At 33.7% G+C, this 17,765-nt stretch overlaps 2 protein-coding genes across 6 annotated transcripts in view; one reads left to right on the top strand and one right to left on the bottom strand.

The window, feature by feature from the left end:
- The window catches only part of LOC140750783 (glutamine synthetase 2 cytoplasmic), a 37,870-nt gene extending 24,316 nt beyond the window's left edge, over nucleotides 1–13,554 (bottom strand). The window contains exons 1-3 of one of the 3 annotated variants that reach the window (XM_073084503.1): nucleotides 13,397–13,554; nucleotides 5,637–5,810; nucleotides 888–1,049 (exon numbers count right to left, since the gene is read on the bottom strand). In XM_073084503.1, coding sequence (XP_072940604.1) covers nucleotides 888–1,049; nucleotides 5,637–5,802 — 328 coding nt within the window. In that variant the 5' untranslated portion in view covers nucleotides 5,803–5,810; nucleotides 13,397–13,554. Of the gene's footprint in view, nucleotides 1–887; nucleotides 1,050–5,636; nucleotides 5,811–7,501; nucleotides 7,648–13,396 lie in introns of those variants that run through there. The other 2 variants (XM_073084502.1, XM_073084504.1) reach the window with 2 other exon arrangements.
- Nucleotides 7,888–16,215, top strand: LOC140750782 (uncharacterized). Of its 3 annotated transcripts, XM_073084500.1 has the most exons (7): nucleotides 7,888–8,670; nucleotides 8,740–9,335; nucleotides 9,699–9,915; nucleotides 12,111–12,240; nucleotides 12,861–12,962; nucleotides 14,423–14,561; nucleotides 16,053–16,215. In XM_073084500.1, the coding sequence occupies exons 1-7, from the start codon at nucleotides 8,025–8,027 to the stop codon at nucleotides 16,173–16,175; spliced, it is 1,953 nt and encodes a 650-aa protein (XP_072940601.1). In that variant the 5' UTR covers nucleotides 7,888–8,024; the 3' UTR covers nucleotides 16,176–16,215. The 3 variants fall into 3 exon arrangements, with proteins under 3 accessions (XP_072940601.1, XP_072940600.1, XP_072940599.1); XM_073084499.1 differs by having other exon boundaries at nucleotides 7,888–9,335; nucleotides 14,426–14,561; XM_073084498.1 differs by having other exon boundaries at nucleotides 7,888–9,335.
- Nucleotides 16,216–17,765: the final 1,550 nt, after the last annotated feature.

Genomic DNA, 17,765 nt, shown 5'->3' with positions numbered 1-17,765 from the left:
TTAATTGACATGATCTAATGATGTGATAATTCATATTATAGACACGTTATTTAAAAATAGAATGATTACTATCCCGTTTTATTAAAAAAAGGTCTATTTTTGTGAACCCAAGTCCAAGGACAACGTGTGCTGTTAGCGTCTCAAAATTAATATTATATTTCATGTAACGAACATCATTAGCAGCGCTAGAACAGAATATTAACAGGGTTACAGTATGATAAAACCATACTTCGTTATAAGCTGAACTAGTAAAATTAATTAATCTGCTCTCATCGCTAGTATACAACGTACGAGTAGTGCACGAGGCAGTATCGATTTATCGCTAACGTACACAAGTGGAATATCATGTAACGTGCTTCATATTTAAATTAATTAATTGTAGGGAAAATTCGAAGCGGATTAAAGTTTGTTACTAATGGTTTTATTCAGAACAAAACGCTTCGTGACTATTATGACGACTACCTATTATATTGATATCGGTATAATAATACTGATGATATCAAAGCACCAATCATTGAATTGTTATTTTACTAATGGAATAACATTTTAAAAATATTTTAACTAATTTAGTTACCAAAATTACTACTATTAAACTCGAATACCAAGTTACATAACTATACGAACCTTGAGTACGTTTATTTTTATGATTTCCACTCAAAACAGTTAAATTAGTAAAACGGGCTACAGTTTAACAATTTAAAAAGATACAAACTGTTTTCTGGACAAAAAACTAAAAATCCTTATGCGTAGAAACCTCTAAAGGTGAAATTATAAAAAAAATAATAAACCTACGACAATCGTAAACAACATTTTTCATGGATTATTAATAATTAATATAATAATATTATAACAGTATTATCGCTCCAAAAAAGTATATTTAAACTAACCCGTCGGCTGATAATTATATTGATAGGTGTCCGTCAAAACTAATATGTGGCTGCCGCGCCGGAATGGATCATGATAAATCACTTCGGGGAAGATAAACGTGTCGGAGTTGTCCGGATTAGCCTGCGCCGTGTTGCTGCCATCGAAATACCAAATTGGCAAATCTGTAACAATAGGCTCTAGATAAAGCCAAATTGACACTAGATTGACTTTTCGTTTTCCGGAACGTTGTTGTGAATTCAACTGTACTTTATCTCCCTTTATTAATACTTAATCTATCTAATATTTGCCTACCAAAGATTTAAATTCAACTATTTTAATGAAGCAATCGTCAAATGTCGATCCGTGATCGGCAAATATTAGATAGATTGAGTATTAATAATGGCATGGCAGTACGTGGCTGCCGCGCCGGAATGGATCATGATAAATCACTTCGGGGAAGATGGACGTGTCGGAGTTGTCCGGATTAGCCTGCGCCGTGTTGCTGCCATCGAAATACCAAATTGGCAAATCTGTAACAATAGGCTCTAGATAAAGCTTAATTGACACTAGATTGGCTTTTCGTTTTCCGGAAGGGTTATGCTGCTGTGAATTGAATGTATTTAACGTTCTTTAACGTCCTTTATTAATACTTAATCTATCCAAAATATGCTTATCAAAGATCGATCATAGTTAGGCAAAACTTTATATAAATTAATTAATTATTAATGATTTTTTAATGAATCGAAATTAAAAATGTTGACATTCAAGCTGATTATCAACAAGGGTTTAAGAATTTTAAATTCTAATCTATTTCAAAACACATTTTACAGAGTTATTAAAATTATTATGCACATTCCGATCGCGGGACCACATGATATTGCATTTTTGGAATAGGTTTCTTATACGACATATTTTTTCTAAATTTCTTTCATTGTGCGAATAATAGAATAGAATGAATAATATAATTGAGACGTCCAATTTACATATAAATTATTGTAGGTACTCGGTCTGCATTTGAATTTTTCTCACAATAAAAAGGATTATATCCATATTCTATCATGCCGGCAAAGCGCTGATTGGTATAATTTACAAACCTTTGAAAAAAATGCGGAAAAACGTATTAATAATTATGTAGGTGTAGTATAGTCCGCGTAAAAATGCTAGTCCGCTCTGAATATAGAAATGAATCGCGTCGTTATAGCAAATTGTATGACTACACCTGCTCGGAACAACTTCAGAGCGGACTAGCAATTTGGCGCGGACTATAACACTGTTTTCATTTATAGAATATAACAAGCAGGCGTTAATTAATTCGTTATATGCACATAAATTCGAATTAAAGTAGAAACATTACTCTCGCTTATAATTAATGTCATATTAAATTACAATTGTAATTACACATGTATAAAATATAATTCAACTTTAACTTTTAATTAATCCAACGATATGGAGTGATAGGAAAAATATTACAATAAAAAATCCTTGTAACTTAAGTACGTGTAAACATATTCTCTACGTTACTTTTCAGTCTTGTTGAATACAGAATTACCTTGGTACCTTACTTTTGCCTGAGTACTGACTCTGTCACTTAGAACTGATATAGATATAGATTTAAGAATAAAAAATGTAATTAAATTTGAAACATCATCACGCAAAAATATTACAATAGCAGTCTGACCCACATTTTGTGTGAGTAATACTTTTACCATCTTTATTTTAAATCTAATATTTAAGGGCTAAATAATTCTAAGTAGAATTAGGTATTCAGCGCAAAGGCGAAAACAAAAATAATTTGTTGAAACTAGATTGAATTCGTAAATTCAATTTATGTACAAAATTAAGGGTTATTATTTAAGAAAACCAGCTTAATCTACCTCTTGTAGAATTATGCCAGTGGCATTGGTGCTAGTTGAATATTAATTTACAAATCTAGTAACAATAAAATTAAAAGTGAAAATTTTCACACTTACTAAATTATCCTGTAGGTAAAGCAGTGAGTTGTCTCTGTAGTTCCGGGACTAGAATAGGGCTACGGTATCCCCTGCCTGTAAGAGGCGACTAAAAGGGGGCGTTCAGGGTTGCGGGCGACAAGTGTGGGAGCTCGAACCGTCCAGTAAGCTACCCCGGGAAGGACGGCGGTATGTGTGGTTGGATACCGTCGTAATCACCAGATGCTGTGGGAGGAGTGAACGCTCCCTCAGGGCCCAGGGCAGAGCCCGATCCGGGCATCGCGCTTGGAGGACTCCAGTTGTGTTCCATCGGAGGTCCCGGAGTTCGCCGAGGACGGCCACCGGGGGATTTTAGTGCGGTAAAAATCCCCCATAACCCAGCGTCGCTCCCCCGTCGTCGGGTACCTTTTGAAGGTTTCCCCCTCCAAAAGAAAAGATAAAAAAGGTAAAGCAGTGACTATTTATCGCACTATCGCTATGTTACGAAAATACTTCTTATAAAAGTTTAAAAATAAACAACGAATATGCGGGAAATAAGAAAATGATTTACAATAATTCTGAAGTATTCCAACCACGTAACTATAGGAACTTACCATAGAAACCGACAGAATAGATGAGTAGAGGTGCTCACAAGAAGTATATAAACTTACCCTAACTGCAGTGAGGAGTATTGTAAGGAATCCCAATTACAGATTGTGCAGTGTTTGCTACACTGATCCAGTTTCAAGGGTGCAAGGCAAAGGCAATTTATAGACGTGTGAGACTTGCTAATCTAGTCGTGGTGGCGCATCCGTAATTAACCTCAGGTTACTGTGGAGACTTACTTTACATAAGGGTGAATAGTTTGCCCTTGTGTCCGAACTAAGGGTAAACAATTTTGTAGTAACTTGAGTTTTTTAAGGTATACTTCTTTTGAGACGCTTAGGAAAATGATGAGATTTTTACAAAACCGACAGACAAATATGGACACCATACATTTGGGTAATAAGTAGTAAAATAAACACAGCCTAATGTGTCGCTTAACGTTTGACGTAGGATTTGGGACGCCCGAGGGCTTAAATTAATTTGTGTCATAACAGCAATGTTTGCAGTACCTTGTGCTAGTTTTAAGAGTATAATAGCAGACAAACTCACTTCTCATTAAAACGCAATAGCTATCATCAATTTTTATTGCAATTTTCTTTTATTTAGAAAGATTCCATCGAATTAAAGAAGAAAAATTTCAAGTAGAGTGTTGAGATGTTCGTGATGACTTATAGGCCAATCAGGCGTCAAAATATATTTCACATTTACTCACCCTTAATGCCTTCCCTGGACTTCCACAAATAATTTAAAACCAAAATTAGCCAAATCGATCCAACCGTTCTCGACTTTTAGCGAGACTAACGAACAGGAATTGATTTTTAATTATATATCGATACCTTAATTCGCAAATCAGCCAACTCCACTTTTTGTCAAAATGTTTTTTTATTTATTTGATAGAAAATGGCGTTGAACGAAATTAAAATAAATAAAAAAAACATTTTGACAAAAAGTGGAGTTGGCTAATTTGCGAATCAAGGTATCGATATATATATAGATAAACAACAGCAGTGGAGCAATGTAGTAAAAACGATTACGACATAATTGAAAAGGAGAGTTCCAAATGCTTACCAAATAATTGAAAATCAATTTGGTACTAATTCGTATCAGATACCTAATACCACCTAATACCCACTCGCTTGCTATATGGTTACGAAGTGCCTACGACCCACCGATAATTAATTTATCTTACCCACGCCGCCGGGAATGAGGAATTTGGTCGGTGATTTGCGTACCAATATAACAAGTATATAAAATTAGTTTGTCTGTACGTAATAACAAAACAATGGCCATTTAAGCCGTATACAGTGAAAATGACAAATAATAATAAATCTCTAACTTAAATTTGATCTGTGACTATGACTTTTTAGGACACATGATATAATATTTTGACTAAAGTAAACTTTAAAGTGTTTTACGCTGTGTGCACTTTTAGATTATTCATAAAAATCATAGCAATAATTCTGAGTACGCTACGATCATCAAGCTACACACAGTAGTGACAATATACGAGCATTATTTGTTTAAGTATGTATATAGTATTTTCTGTCGTTATCGCTGAAGGCTGTTAACGTCTAACCACTAATGATTTTGTATAAAAGTAAAATAAGCCGAATTATTAAAACTGACACTACACAACAAAATTTTGTAATTGAGTTGCTTATAATGTGGGTAATGTGCGTAATCCTGCGAGATTATTATAGTTTTTCAAATGTTCAGTTATTTCAACATGAGGTAACATAAATCTATTTTAATATTTTGTGAATGTGTATGAAATAATCTTGAAAAACCGATATAGACGTAAATAGCAAAACGCCAAATATAGCAAAATAGACTTCAAAGGCAATTTATTACTCCCAAAATTATTTATCGTTACTCCATAAAATGTAATGGCCAACGGTAACGCTCATTTGATACAAAAATAAACAGCACTTTGACCAAGCTCTACTCAGCCCATTCGTCTCATTAATAAATAGATCTCATTTTAAAAGCATGTTACAACCACACTAATAGGGCATGTGGTAGTGTGGTTGTAATATGGCCATATGTTGGGACATACCTACATATCGTAATTATCGAAACTTTCTATATGTTTTACCACAAAATAATGTTTGCACCTATCAATGAATTTCTTATCGCTATCTACTGCGGTGGTTGTGTTAGCGTTACCCACACAAATGTTGCCCGAAACACCTTACCTACTACGAAATCACTTAAATAAATATATGTAATTGTAACCTTTATGTGTCTTTGGTATAAAATCGAAGGTCCTGTCTTTCGAACGCAGATGTATGCCGCTGCCGTCCACCCACACGTAGCTAGCGAGAATAGCTTCGCACGGAACTTCCAAATCCTCGTACTTGCGCATTGCAGCCTTATTCAACGCAATAGGTACGGAATTCATCTTGATATCTGTAAGAAATGTAAAACAATATAATTTGAATGTTTTTTCTGTATTTATAAAATCGGGTCTATACAGAAGCAATAACCAGGTACATCAGAGGGATAAGTATACAATATTGTTATGATAATAATAATATTGTAATATGAACTTATCAGGGCTGATTGATATTTAATACTCCGCAATGAGACAATGATGCGCTGAATCAAATTTCATTAATTTACCACGAATATTGAAACACTTATTTTTCCGTTTAAAAGCTTATTACAAAATTATATAATCTATTCTTTTCCGTACATTATAATGTTTAATTTAAATGTTCCGATCAAAGACCTTTTCAAATTTTATCATAAAATTAAAACAACAGAAAATATTACAATTATTGAAAAATATTTTAACTTAATACTTAAAGCACGCAAACATAAAATAATAATTATTAATCCTATTTATTTATGGGACCATTTATTTTTACTCACTAACATAGATAAAGTCATAAACAAAACCTAAATAAAACAACTCTTCTAGTACAAATTGAGTACCAAATTCGGTACAATAAACGAGACATCAGAGTATTTCAGTCTTCAGCTAGAGTTCTAAAATCCACCTAAATGGAAATTATTGCTAACATTTTATTGCAAAGGCGCTGCCATCAATCTTTACTGCCATCATGCGATACTAAAACCAACCCTTAAAGGCTATGAGCTGTAATTCATACGGCGATTTCCCTTTACACTGATTGAACTTTTAATAGAGTAACTAAACCTTGTTTGAACAAAAAGAAACGTTATGAAACAATAAGTAGAAAATGTGATATAATTAATTATTGTTATACCGACTAACCGACCTAACTTAACTTAACGATTAACCGACTTAAAGTCTGTTATAATTACCTACTAAGTTAATATTATAGTAGTGTTATAATTAAGTCTGTTATAATTAACCTATGACCTATGTATTCCCGATAATCAAGAGTGGGTAAATATATTACTATTGCGTTGATGATATACGAAGGCCACATTTCAAAATAATCCTTAATTCCGCTCGCATTATATTGCAATACAATTTTGAATTTTGAATTTTCACTGTCCGCGCCAAACTGCTAGTCCACTCTAAAGTTGTTGCGAGCAGTGTAGTCATACAATTAACTACGGCGATGCGATTCATTTCTATATTGAGAGCGGACTAGCAGTCTTACGCGGACTATAACAGGCTAAATATTCAAAATTCAAGGGACAAACTCGTAGGCTTCGGCTTGTATTAGATACTAATTTACACAAATACTTTTCGGTGAAGGGTTGGGTAAAAATGGAGTTTAAAACGTTCTATCTAAAATAAGATGGGTTGGAATGTAACAGACAAAGTGTGAAACTAGCGGTCCGCGAGCCGGCGAACTTAGCTCTATTCAATTGATTGTGTTTATTGCGATTTCAGACGACCTTGATCTCTTACATTCGCCATTAATATTCAATCTATCAATCTGAGTTCTTGTTTGAAGCGTGTAGGGCAAAACTTCCATCTTTTTTTTAAAAACGTATCTGTCATGGACTTTCAAGTTAAAAAAGATTAGGTTGAAGTAGTTAAAGATCCATTAGCGGCAGCCATTGCAACAAATGTGGAACGATTTTTATTAGCAATACAGGGAAAACACAACAATGAATAAAATAACAAAATAAAACACAATATTGACAACATACTAACTTACCTTGAATAAAATACTATATAATAGTGATTATTATACACTGAAATAATTTTGAAACGTAGATCTCACAATAAAAAATATGTTGAAAAAATTATTAAATTCGTACTATAAATTTGTCATTAGATTGATAAGCAGTATTGTCAACATTATTTTTTCTTTGTTTATCATAAATTATTTATATCCTATAACTTGTAATGAGTATGTGTATGTACTTTAATTTACAAATAACTTTAAGTTCAGAAGTTCAATTTTTATTATAAAGTGGAAATAAAATTAATACAATTATAGTATTTAACGCAATTCAATGAATTTAGAATATTGCTAAGAGCGTTTTTGAAGTCATAAATTGGAATAAGAGTAGCCATAAATACTTGTTACATCACATTGACAATTTGAAAAGTTTCCGTCAAGTCATGAATCATAATAACGCCAATTTTTCTAGATTTATTAATTTTTACAACAATATTTAATTATACTTAACCAATGAACTAAAATTTATGTGTGGATATAAGTACAACGAATTGCAATGAATTGCATTGTACCATTATTTTTGAGCCTATGTTTCGAATTTGCAATATCATCGTGTAGCAACGAATACGAGATAAAATTAAACAAGAAGCAAAGTAATTTTACAGTTATTAAAAATACTACTTTAAATTTTAAGTCCGAATTTGTTAATACAACACTTCCAAGAAAAACATCTCCAACAACTTTGAGTAGATTTAAGTTAAACAAAAAGAAGTGGCAAATTGACAGAGTGACGAAGAAACATTTTGAAATTATAAATGTATTATGGCAAAAGACAAAGATATTTCTCGATATAGATTATTCTGATCTCACGTGCAAAGCTACGACAACGGAGTCTACACCAGAAATACAAGCCCGTATAACTTCCACTCCTCATACTTCTGAGCAACTAAAAGTGCAAACATCGACACCCAGTTACATAGAGTTTTATTATTTAGATCAATCCGATGATAGGATAAAACGTAAACACTCTCCTGATTCTTTTCTCCACAAACTCAAAGAGGGTAACAAGTCAAATACTGATCGATCGAATGTAAGAAAGGCATCTATACCTTTATTATTTAAATTTCTGATGAATGCGGTTCCACGAAAACATACATCAATGGGTGCCCAGCGAAAAAGGACGATTCATAAAATCAGCGAAGGTAATATTGATCGGAGTAAAATAAATAAATCTAAGACAAAAAAATATTCAAATGATTTTCCTTCAACAGTAAATAGAAAGTCAAAAGTAAGAAGTAGCAAACGAGAGGAGAATAATATACTAGATACTCAAGCAATGAACGTTGTTTATACAAGTACTATTAGTCATATGTTAACTAAAGGAATTACAAGTAAAACGAATACTAATCGCTTATCTCTCAATTTACACCCTAACAAATTTATAAACCACACAGCATATGCAAACAAAAGTTCATTAATGACGGCTAGTGTTTCAACTGCTTATGATAAAGTGAAATTTTTTGAAATGTACGACAGTAACACTCCTCAATGGGAGGACTACATTCAAAATGTAAGTCATGTAATTAATAACGCCAACCAGTCAAGTATTAAAAATGATGAAAAAATACTTTTGCAACATGTGAATATAGTAGACACTGGACATAATAAGGAAAAAAATAAAACAAGACATGTAAAGAAGGATACTCAAAATTTAAATGGTAAAAAGGAAAAGGGCGAAAATGAATATTTAAAAAATTCGTCAAAGCCTTTCAAAAGCTCACCCTTTCAAAAGCATTCCGATGGAAGCAGGCTGGCTGTTTGGTCAGATTTTCCTTTTGTGGGTGTTTATATTTACGAACCTTCACAAGTACGTATATTTTCTCTATTTTTTACTTATTCCAAATCCAATTTATAAATACAAAATTATTTCAATTAAAAAGTACGAAAGAAGGAACAGGAAATGAAATATGTTTTGTATTCTGAAGCGAACAACTCATAATTAAGCATTAATAAGAGAAATATTTTATTTCTTTATGTGTGTTCAGTGACCCACGATATCTTGATTATTTCTGTCATATTAAATTTCTTGGTTGTTTCCATAATTTTGTCAAGAATAATATTAATTGAACGTAACTATTCGTTATTCAAACCTCATTTTAATTCCATATACTCGTGTTTCAGTTGATTTTAGTTCCTAGAGTATTTATAAAAATAAATGTTTATAAAATAGGTACATTGTGATGCCGCTAGTATAAGTCCACATTGGCTACTAGCTGCCGCGTCTTGCCTCTCCCGGCATCACAATGAACTTCGAGGAGGCCTGTCAGCCTTCGTGACCTACTGCAGTGAAGACTGGAGACACCCACACAGGGTATCATATGTAAAGCGTACACTAATCCATCCAAGTTACCAGCCAAGAGATGGTACGCGTCATCTATTTAATGCGGGTAAATCGCTGTCTGTACCTAATTTATAATCTTTTATAGAAGACATTGTTTTAAGATAAAAAGTAATTAATAATAAGAATATGGATTCCCAGATATTGCATCATGTTCATTTACAGTTTACACACTTGTGGTACCTCAAGGTCATTCAAATTAAAATCACCTTTGCTTGAAAAAATCCTTAGGCTTTACAATCACAGAAGTATTCGAAAAGATGTTATAAACGTATACAAATCAAATATTTTGGCTTGATGACGCTAAATTCGAATTTATTTTAAGGAAAATATTCGTATTTTCCGAGAAATTTCTTAGCGCTGAAACGAAATGTATGTATGTAAATTAAATGACCTACAAAATGAACTTTATTTAAATAGAGGTACCTGCTTACAGCTAACGTAAACCGTTTAAAGTTAAGCTCTCAGGAACAATTTCACTTAAATCGTGAGAACATTTTTTGTTTGCTGAGAATGTTTCGAATTACATTTAAATTTTATATGGCTAAGATCCTAGTGACTAAATACGAGGCTCTTCATTTTTTGCTACATAAAAGTCAACTAGCAAACGAGCTTCCATCTGATGAAAAGTAGTTAAAACTTGAGTTGCAACTCCTGAAACCTAAGATGGTCGCCGTCAGCAGGCATCCAAATTCCACCATCCATTTACTGAAAACCAGGAATGCTTCACGGTAGAAATAGGTGTGGCTATGATACCCTACTCGAACTATAGTCGTTCTAGAACCTTTAAATTCATTTCTAAATTAACACATTGCGATCACATAACCTTTTATGACTATCGCTTCACCTTTTACGGGATTGTTCACTTACGTAATGTCTATTGTATTCCCATAGGATATCAACCGTCCCTTCATTTTATGTCCCCCATAATTAAAAGGCATTCACTTCCCTCACACTTAAGTAAATGAAATCACTAAAGGATTTATCAACAATAGAAGCTAAAGGGATATACATACATACCTTTTTAGTACATTTGGATGCTGACTGACCTACATACTCGTATTATAAGGCGACCATCTTAGTTCTTATGAGTGACAAAACGTCTATGACCAGTGATAGTTAATTACAGATTTCCATGGGCGGTAGTGACATACTGTTATCTGTACCCTTACCATGAATTTTTACGTTTTGAAAAATATGACTGTTTTGATATTTGTTTACGTATTTGCCCATACAATTTCCAATCAGCGCCTCAAGCGGATTGTATCAGAACTATAATGTTAGTAACGTAACATTAAATGTCTAAATCGACAAAATGGCGCTTTATATTTTGTCTCTCTTTTTTGTGGACATGTACGGCAGACAGAAATACTTGAGCACTTACTTATTGTAACTTTTACTCAGTCTACTGAAGCAAACGGAACAGAAGATTGGATTGAGTAAAAGTAACGTAAAATTGTGGGATGTTTGGAAAACTCATGGTACTGAACTGGATGCTTGTGTGCGGCTTCAATATTATAAATAATCTCGTTATCATTTTTTTAATACATAAATCGCATGAAACCAGGTTATTTCAAATGAAATATTTGGTTCAGAACCAAAGACAAAGGTTTGTACAAATAAAGGAAAACAGTATTTTTATATAACCGAACGCAACCAAAGAATGCAATTGTGTGTTACTTTGGTACTTTGGTATTTCCAATACGTAACTTTTATTATATTCTCCAAATAATACTGCAAATACTTGTTATTTTACTTTTAATTCTTTAAAGCTTTATGTGCAGGAGTACAATAAAATTCGAACCAATACGTGACTAAAATGCGAATTAGTTAATAAACAAAAATTACTGGTAATTGAGATATAATATAAAGACGATAGACAGACTACGTACGGGATATGTTATCCCGAGAGATAATAGATATTTATAGGCGATTATAAAATATCAGGTTAGCCATTAACCCTTACCCATCTTACCAATTCGCATTGTAATAGCATAATTAACTATTCTTTAGGACTTTCCCAGTTGTAAGAGGATAATTATAAGAGCAGTACCTACAAATAAAAAGGTTTCCACCTACCTTTAGGGATGTAGATTGTCTTGATATATTTATTGAAACCTTATGTTAAGTAGGTATTTTTTAATTCGCATAACGTAGACTTTGCTAATAATTCGCACCAGGCTTAGATAATATTAGAAGGCGAAATTGATCCACGCATTATTACTGTTACATTAAATTTTATAGGTGTTATCCAAGTAGTAAATTCAATGGCGGACACTTGTAATGGCTGGGCACCAGTTTCATTAATGTCTCATCAGTTTACTGCTGACCAAGAAGGTTCTATCGCTGCGGCTGTCGGATGGGGGTTGGATAGGTATGATTTTATTATTATGATCCATAACTTCCGAGATAGGCGATTGACCTAACTTGTAACAGTCATTTGTTCGAAGATTTAGTTCATGAAAATTATTCCAGCCTATTTACAATTGGCAATCAATATCATCAGAAGTTGAGAATATTGACTTTATTTAAATAGAATAATAAAATACCTTATTTAATCCGGTCAAAATAGACAAAAAAAATTAGGGTGAAATCACATAAATTCGCAACAAGCTGAATATTGGTACAATTGTTCAAAATACTATTATAAACAAAACCTACAAGTTCCCCATCATTCCCGTATGTGGATTTTTTTATTCAAGATCAAATGTCAAAAAAATAGTTTGTACCAATATTCAGCTTATTGCGAATTTATGTAGCACCAAATGTTTAATTTGACCGGACTAATTGTGGAGTAGTGAAGAACATGTCTAAGTCTTAATAGAATCAGTACAACTTATTATTACCAATTGGTTACAAGTTGTTCTGAAACATTTCGTAAAATATTAATGAATCCGAATTGATATCTGTGTGAAAGCCGGATGGTGTACCTACTCTAGTTGTATTTCATATCTTTAATATTAATAGTTTTTATTCAAAAAAATCTTGCCACAGGTATGATCAAACCTATAGTATCATGGATATCCCGAAGCACCCTCTTATGATTTACGAAGGTCTTGTGCATTCTCAGTCGTGTCCTGGAAAGTTTGAGTACAGGTACTAATTATCTTTTATTTATCTGTACCACTATAACGTTTTCGCTTATTGCACCTAATGATAAGCTACCACTGCTGCCCATAGAGGCATATAATCCAGATAAGATCAGAATCTTACCCGACGTTGGTCGCAGATGCGTTACTATCCCTTAGGGCGGCTTAGGGCTAAGTCAGAACGCCTCCGATAATATGCCATCTATGATTCTTATTAGTGATCGAAGCATCTATGTCTCCTTTACCCTTCAAAACCAGAACACAGCAGCGCTTAACACTGCTATTATTATGTAGAAATACATGTGGCGAAAGGTATGGTCTCGGGAGACGAACGACGAAGGATTCGACCACCTTTGTTTGTTGTGGAATATTTATCTTTCCAATTTTGATTAAACTTTTTTATCTGAAAGGTTATGATCGAACTAAAAATCTTGTACTTACCTATATGTTTTATCTCGACTGTTTGACGCCATCAGGAGATATAACAATGATAAAACCACATTTTCCACAAACAAGTTCTTCCAACATATTTTGAGCTTCCATTTTAAGTGCTTTCATATTAACTGGGGGTCCACTTTAAATAGCCTTTATAGTCGAGCAATATAATAATGACTACCGAGGAAACCTTCAAAAGGTACCCGACAACGTGGGAGCGACGCCGGGTTATGTGGGATTTTTACCGCACTAAAACCCAACCGGTGGTCGTCCTCTGCGCTGCGTAGAGGGCTCCGGGATCTCCAAAGGAACGCAACCGGAGTCCTCTTAGCGCGTTGCCCCGTCGGGCTCCGCCCAGGTGAGCTTGACGCTCGCCACACCATCTGGTGTGTACGACGGTATGCGACCACCCATACCGTCGTCCTTCCCGGGGCCGCTGGCCGGGCGGTTCGAGGTCCCACTCTTGCCGCCCGCAACCCCGGAAGCCCCCTTTTAGTCGCCTCTTACGACAGGCAGGGGATACCGTAGCCCTATTCTAGTCCCGGAACTACAGGGACAAATGCCTATTACCTATAGCCGATATTAATACTTCTACTTAGGGTGTCTTTTCATCAAAAAATGGATGTGTTCAACCCACTACTAGGTTTGTTTATTCATTTAGTTCAATCAAATTCTATCAATCCTATAGGTAGATTTAACACACCTATATAGCTTAGCTAATTTGCATATCACTAGTAGAAAGGTACCCTAAGATTACTACCTAAGACCATAAAGACTGAGTGTGTAGTGAAACATCTAAATGTTCCTTTAATTCTAAAATAACTGTTTCTTATTCTTTATTAATAATAATAATAATACCATTTCAAGTTAAGAAATAATTTATTTGTATTTAAATAGTTGTTAATATTACAAATACATTAAAATATGTGGTTAGTAAATATTAGTTAATATTAGTTAGGTAACTACATAATTGATACTACACAATTAGCATTTACTTTAAAATATAGAAATACACTGCAATTTACTTTTTAGCAGAACAAAAACTTCAGATGAAGATGAGATTAGAAATGTATATTGCCTATCGTTACCGCCGTATCTAGCAGAAGAAAATGATACGGTCCACGGCGCACTACTGTTGATTGGAGGGAAATTACTGGCTCTATACCTTCAGGTATGTAGAAATATTGCAGCAAACAACTGTTTAGAAATTACTTTTATTGATATCTGTGTTAATAAGTTGAAAACAGCTATAAAGGTAATTGTTCAAGATTTTTTTATAACGACATTGATGAGTGACTTCATTTTAACCGACTCGAAAAGGAGGTTCCATGTTCGGCGGAATGTATTTTTCAAAAAATTTTTACAAAAAAATACAACCGACTTCTATGTCACTACAAAGTAAAAAATAATTCAAATAAATGTTGGATTAGTACATATTTTCTCATTTCTTCATAAACAGCGAAGTTATGGCTGTTATATTTACATGGGTGGAGGAGTTCCCTTCATTTTCTCCAGAACCCATCGATAGATCCTAACCATATTTAAATAGGACCAACTTCCAGGTCGTCTCTACACAATAAAAAAAGAATTATTAAAATCGGTTCACTAACGGCGGAGTAAATCGTGTACATACATAAAAAAAAAGATACCGGCCGAACTGATAACCACCTCCTTTTTGAAGTCGGTTAAAAAGCATTTTAAATAATAATTAGGCTAATAAATAATTTTAAATAATTAGGCTACTCTATCGCTTTAGGTTAAGAAAACCTGAAATGATAGATAAATAAATAAATAAAAAAGAAACAAAAATAATGAATATAATTATTTCAAATGCTCTAACCAGTTGAATAATACATACATGTTTCTCTCTTCCTTACTAAGCATTTTTGAGAGAATCATAGATATTTTCATTAAATTAAAGCAAAACGTGAGCCTACAAAGCAACTTTAATGGATCCCAAGTAAGTCACCACAGATTCGTTACTAACCTCAAGAATTACGTTGGTATATTTCGCGGAAGTGTTGTGCCTTAACCAGAATATATCAGCCCTTCATTCTGCTGTTACAAGGCCAAGATAGTTGCGGCGATGTTACCTCCGGAGTGGAACCACGACTAGTAAAATTTAATATCAGTTACTATGTACGTAGGTAAAGTATATATACGATAAATGAAATTCCCATATTGTGTAAGATTCCGTACAGACAAAATACGGTTGTTTAACCAACACACGGCGTAAATATTTTTTCTTTGTAATTTGAATTCAGCGATTTAATAATCAGCGAGTCATTATAATACTTATTTTTTATCTGTATCTATTATACTTACTCGTACTAACGAGAAAATAAATTGGATAAATATAGCCGTCAGTAGTTGATTTTACAACCTGTAGGTACAACTCGATAATTTGAAAGTACTTACCTGTATAGCTAGAAGAAAAATAAAATAAGTAACCAAATTTAAGAATTTGCCAACAAAATTACCCCACGAACATAAAATTAGTTAGAATGATAAATATGAACCTCGACAAGTCGAATATTTTTATAACCTTAAAAATATGCCTAAATCAAAAACCAACTCGATTGTTAGCATTTCTTATGAAGTTTAATAGTTTTGCATCGACATGTAGGTACATATATATCTGTATCATGTTATTGTCATTCAGGAGGAACGTCGTCCGTGGGGAGTGCAGTCCGCGCAGTACTCGGGCTTGTGGCGACTGTTGCCGTGGCTCGCTGACACCGCCAGAGAACCAGATGACCTTTACGCTTTTCAATTCGAAATATAAAACCATAGACGCATATTAAAGTATTTTTTTCATACATTAATATTGCTATCTATTTGATATCGTTTAGGTACATCTGTTTTTTTTTTTATAATATAAGAGTAGCAGACGAGCATGCAGTCCACCTGATGGTAAGTGGCTACTGCCGCCCATGCACATCTGTAATCAACCCCAGATAGGATTAGATATTCCTACCTGAGATCGGCCACAGACGCGCCGCTACCCCAGAAGACTAAGCTGGAACGCCTCGGAAAAGTCTGTCACCCTTACCACACGCTTCAAACCGGAACACAGCAGCGCCTAACACTGCTGTTATTAGATAGAAATAGGTGTGGCGGTGGTGCCGCCGGAGTCGGACCACAAAGGGTTCTACCACCTTCTAATAACTTACTCTTCCAACATCTTTGTCTATTTTATATACGTTTATATTTATTCTCCATCCATCCATCAGCCTTTACTAGTCCACTGCTGGACATAGGCCTCCCCTAGTCTGTCCCTATTTATTCTACATGTTACATTTTATATACATAAAACACAAAAACAACATTAAAAAATCATACTAAATGCTTATTTCTTTATAAATTTCCAGTTGACCTATAATAAAAGGAAGTTCTCAGAATGGGTTCAAAAGGGTAAAAAATGTACCTATTTTTTCTGAATTTCAGCGTAATCACGCTCGTTAACAAAAGGTCGAGCATGAGTAAAACTTATATAATATTCTACTTGACAAACGAAGCGAGACTTCAATAATTTCAAACAAACCTAAAGCTTAAACTATTATAATCCCAATTTAACTTGGAGTCTAAATCTACTCAAATACCAGTGTGAAACTTATACGACACTGGTAATGGCGTCTCGCTCAATTCTAAATATGTGGATGATATGACGAACTTTGATATTTGTCCAGGATTTTGGTATTTGTGTAGTGGTATTTGTGTCTATGACACTTGACATGGCTAATATAGGAAATTCTCGTATTGGCTTAAATGTAGTAGATAAATGGCAGACGATGGTATTTATAATTTCGGACGTAAATTAATACTTAATACGTACGTATGTAGTTATATTATAATATAAACAATTATTAATCCAGACAAAGATTTTTATTACTTCCTTTTGTTTTACACTGCAAGAGAATATATGAAAACAACCAAACATCAAATTCAAAAGCGCACCGCGCCTCTCCTCACCGCTATGCCTCACCGCTCACAGATAAAAAATACAGCTCCTCAACTTGCCAGTTACAATATATTATAATAAAATTTAATAAACTAGTAGCCTAGCGGACCCCGGAAGGGATCTTTAAACAGTAGATACAACTTGTAACATTGTATAACTTTTAACCTTTGTTATTTTCGCAAAGGTACTATTTAGATGTAAGCTCTTACAGAGAAAGTTAAAAAAGGCATTTTGTTAGCAAAGCTTCTATTGAAGCTTATTAGCAATGAAATGAGTTCATAAAATAGCAATTGTTAGCGTCGACAAAAAAAGATAGCCATGAATAATAAATAGTTATGTCCTTAAATAATATATTTTCTAATAACATTCATTGTAGCGACCCTTTTCTAGGACAGCCTTCAAGAATCCACTTTA

The sequence above is a fragment of the Epargyreus clarus genome, unplaced genomic scaffold (assembly GCF_041222505.1).
Source record: "Epargyreus clarus isolate Ecla_fem2 unplaced genomic scaffold, WU_Ecla_fem_2.2 ptg000021l, whole genome shotgun sequence".
In the NCBI taxonomy this organism is placed as follows: Eukaryota; Metazoa; Arthropoda; class Insecta; order Lepidoptera; family Hesperiidae; genus Epargyreus; species Epargyreus clarus.
This window is presented reverse-complemented; position numbering and strand designations above follow the sequence as displayed.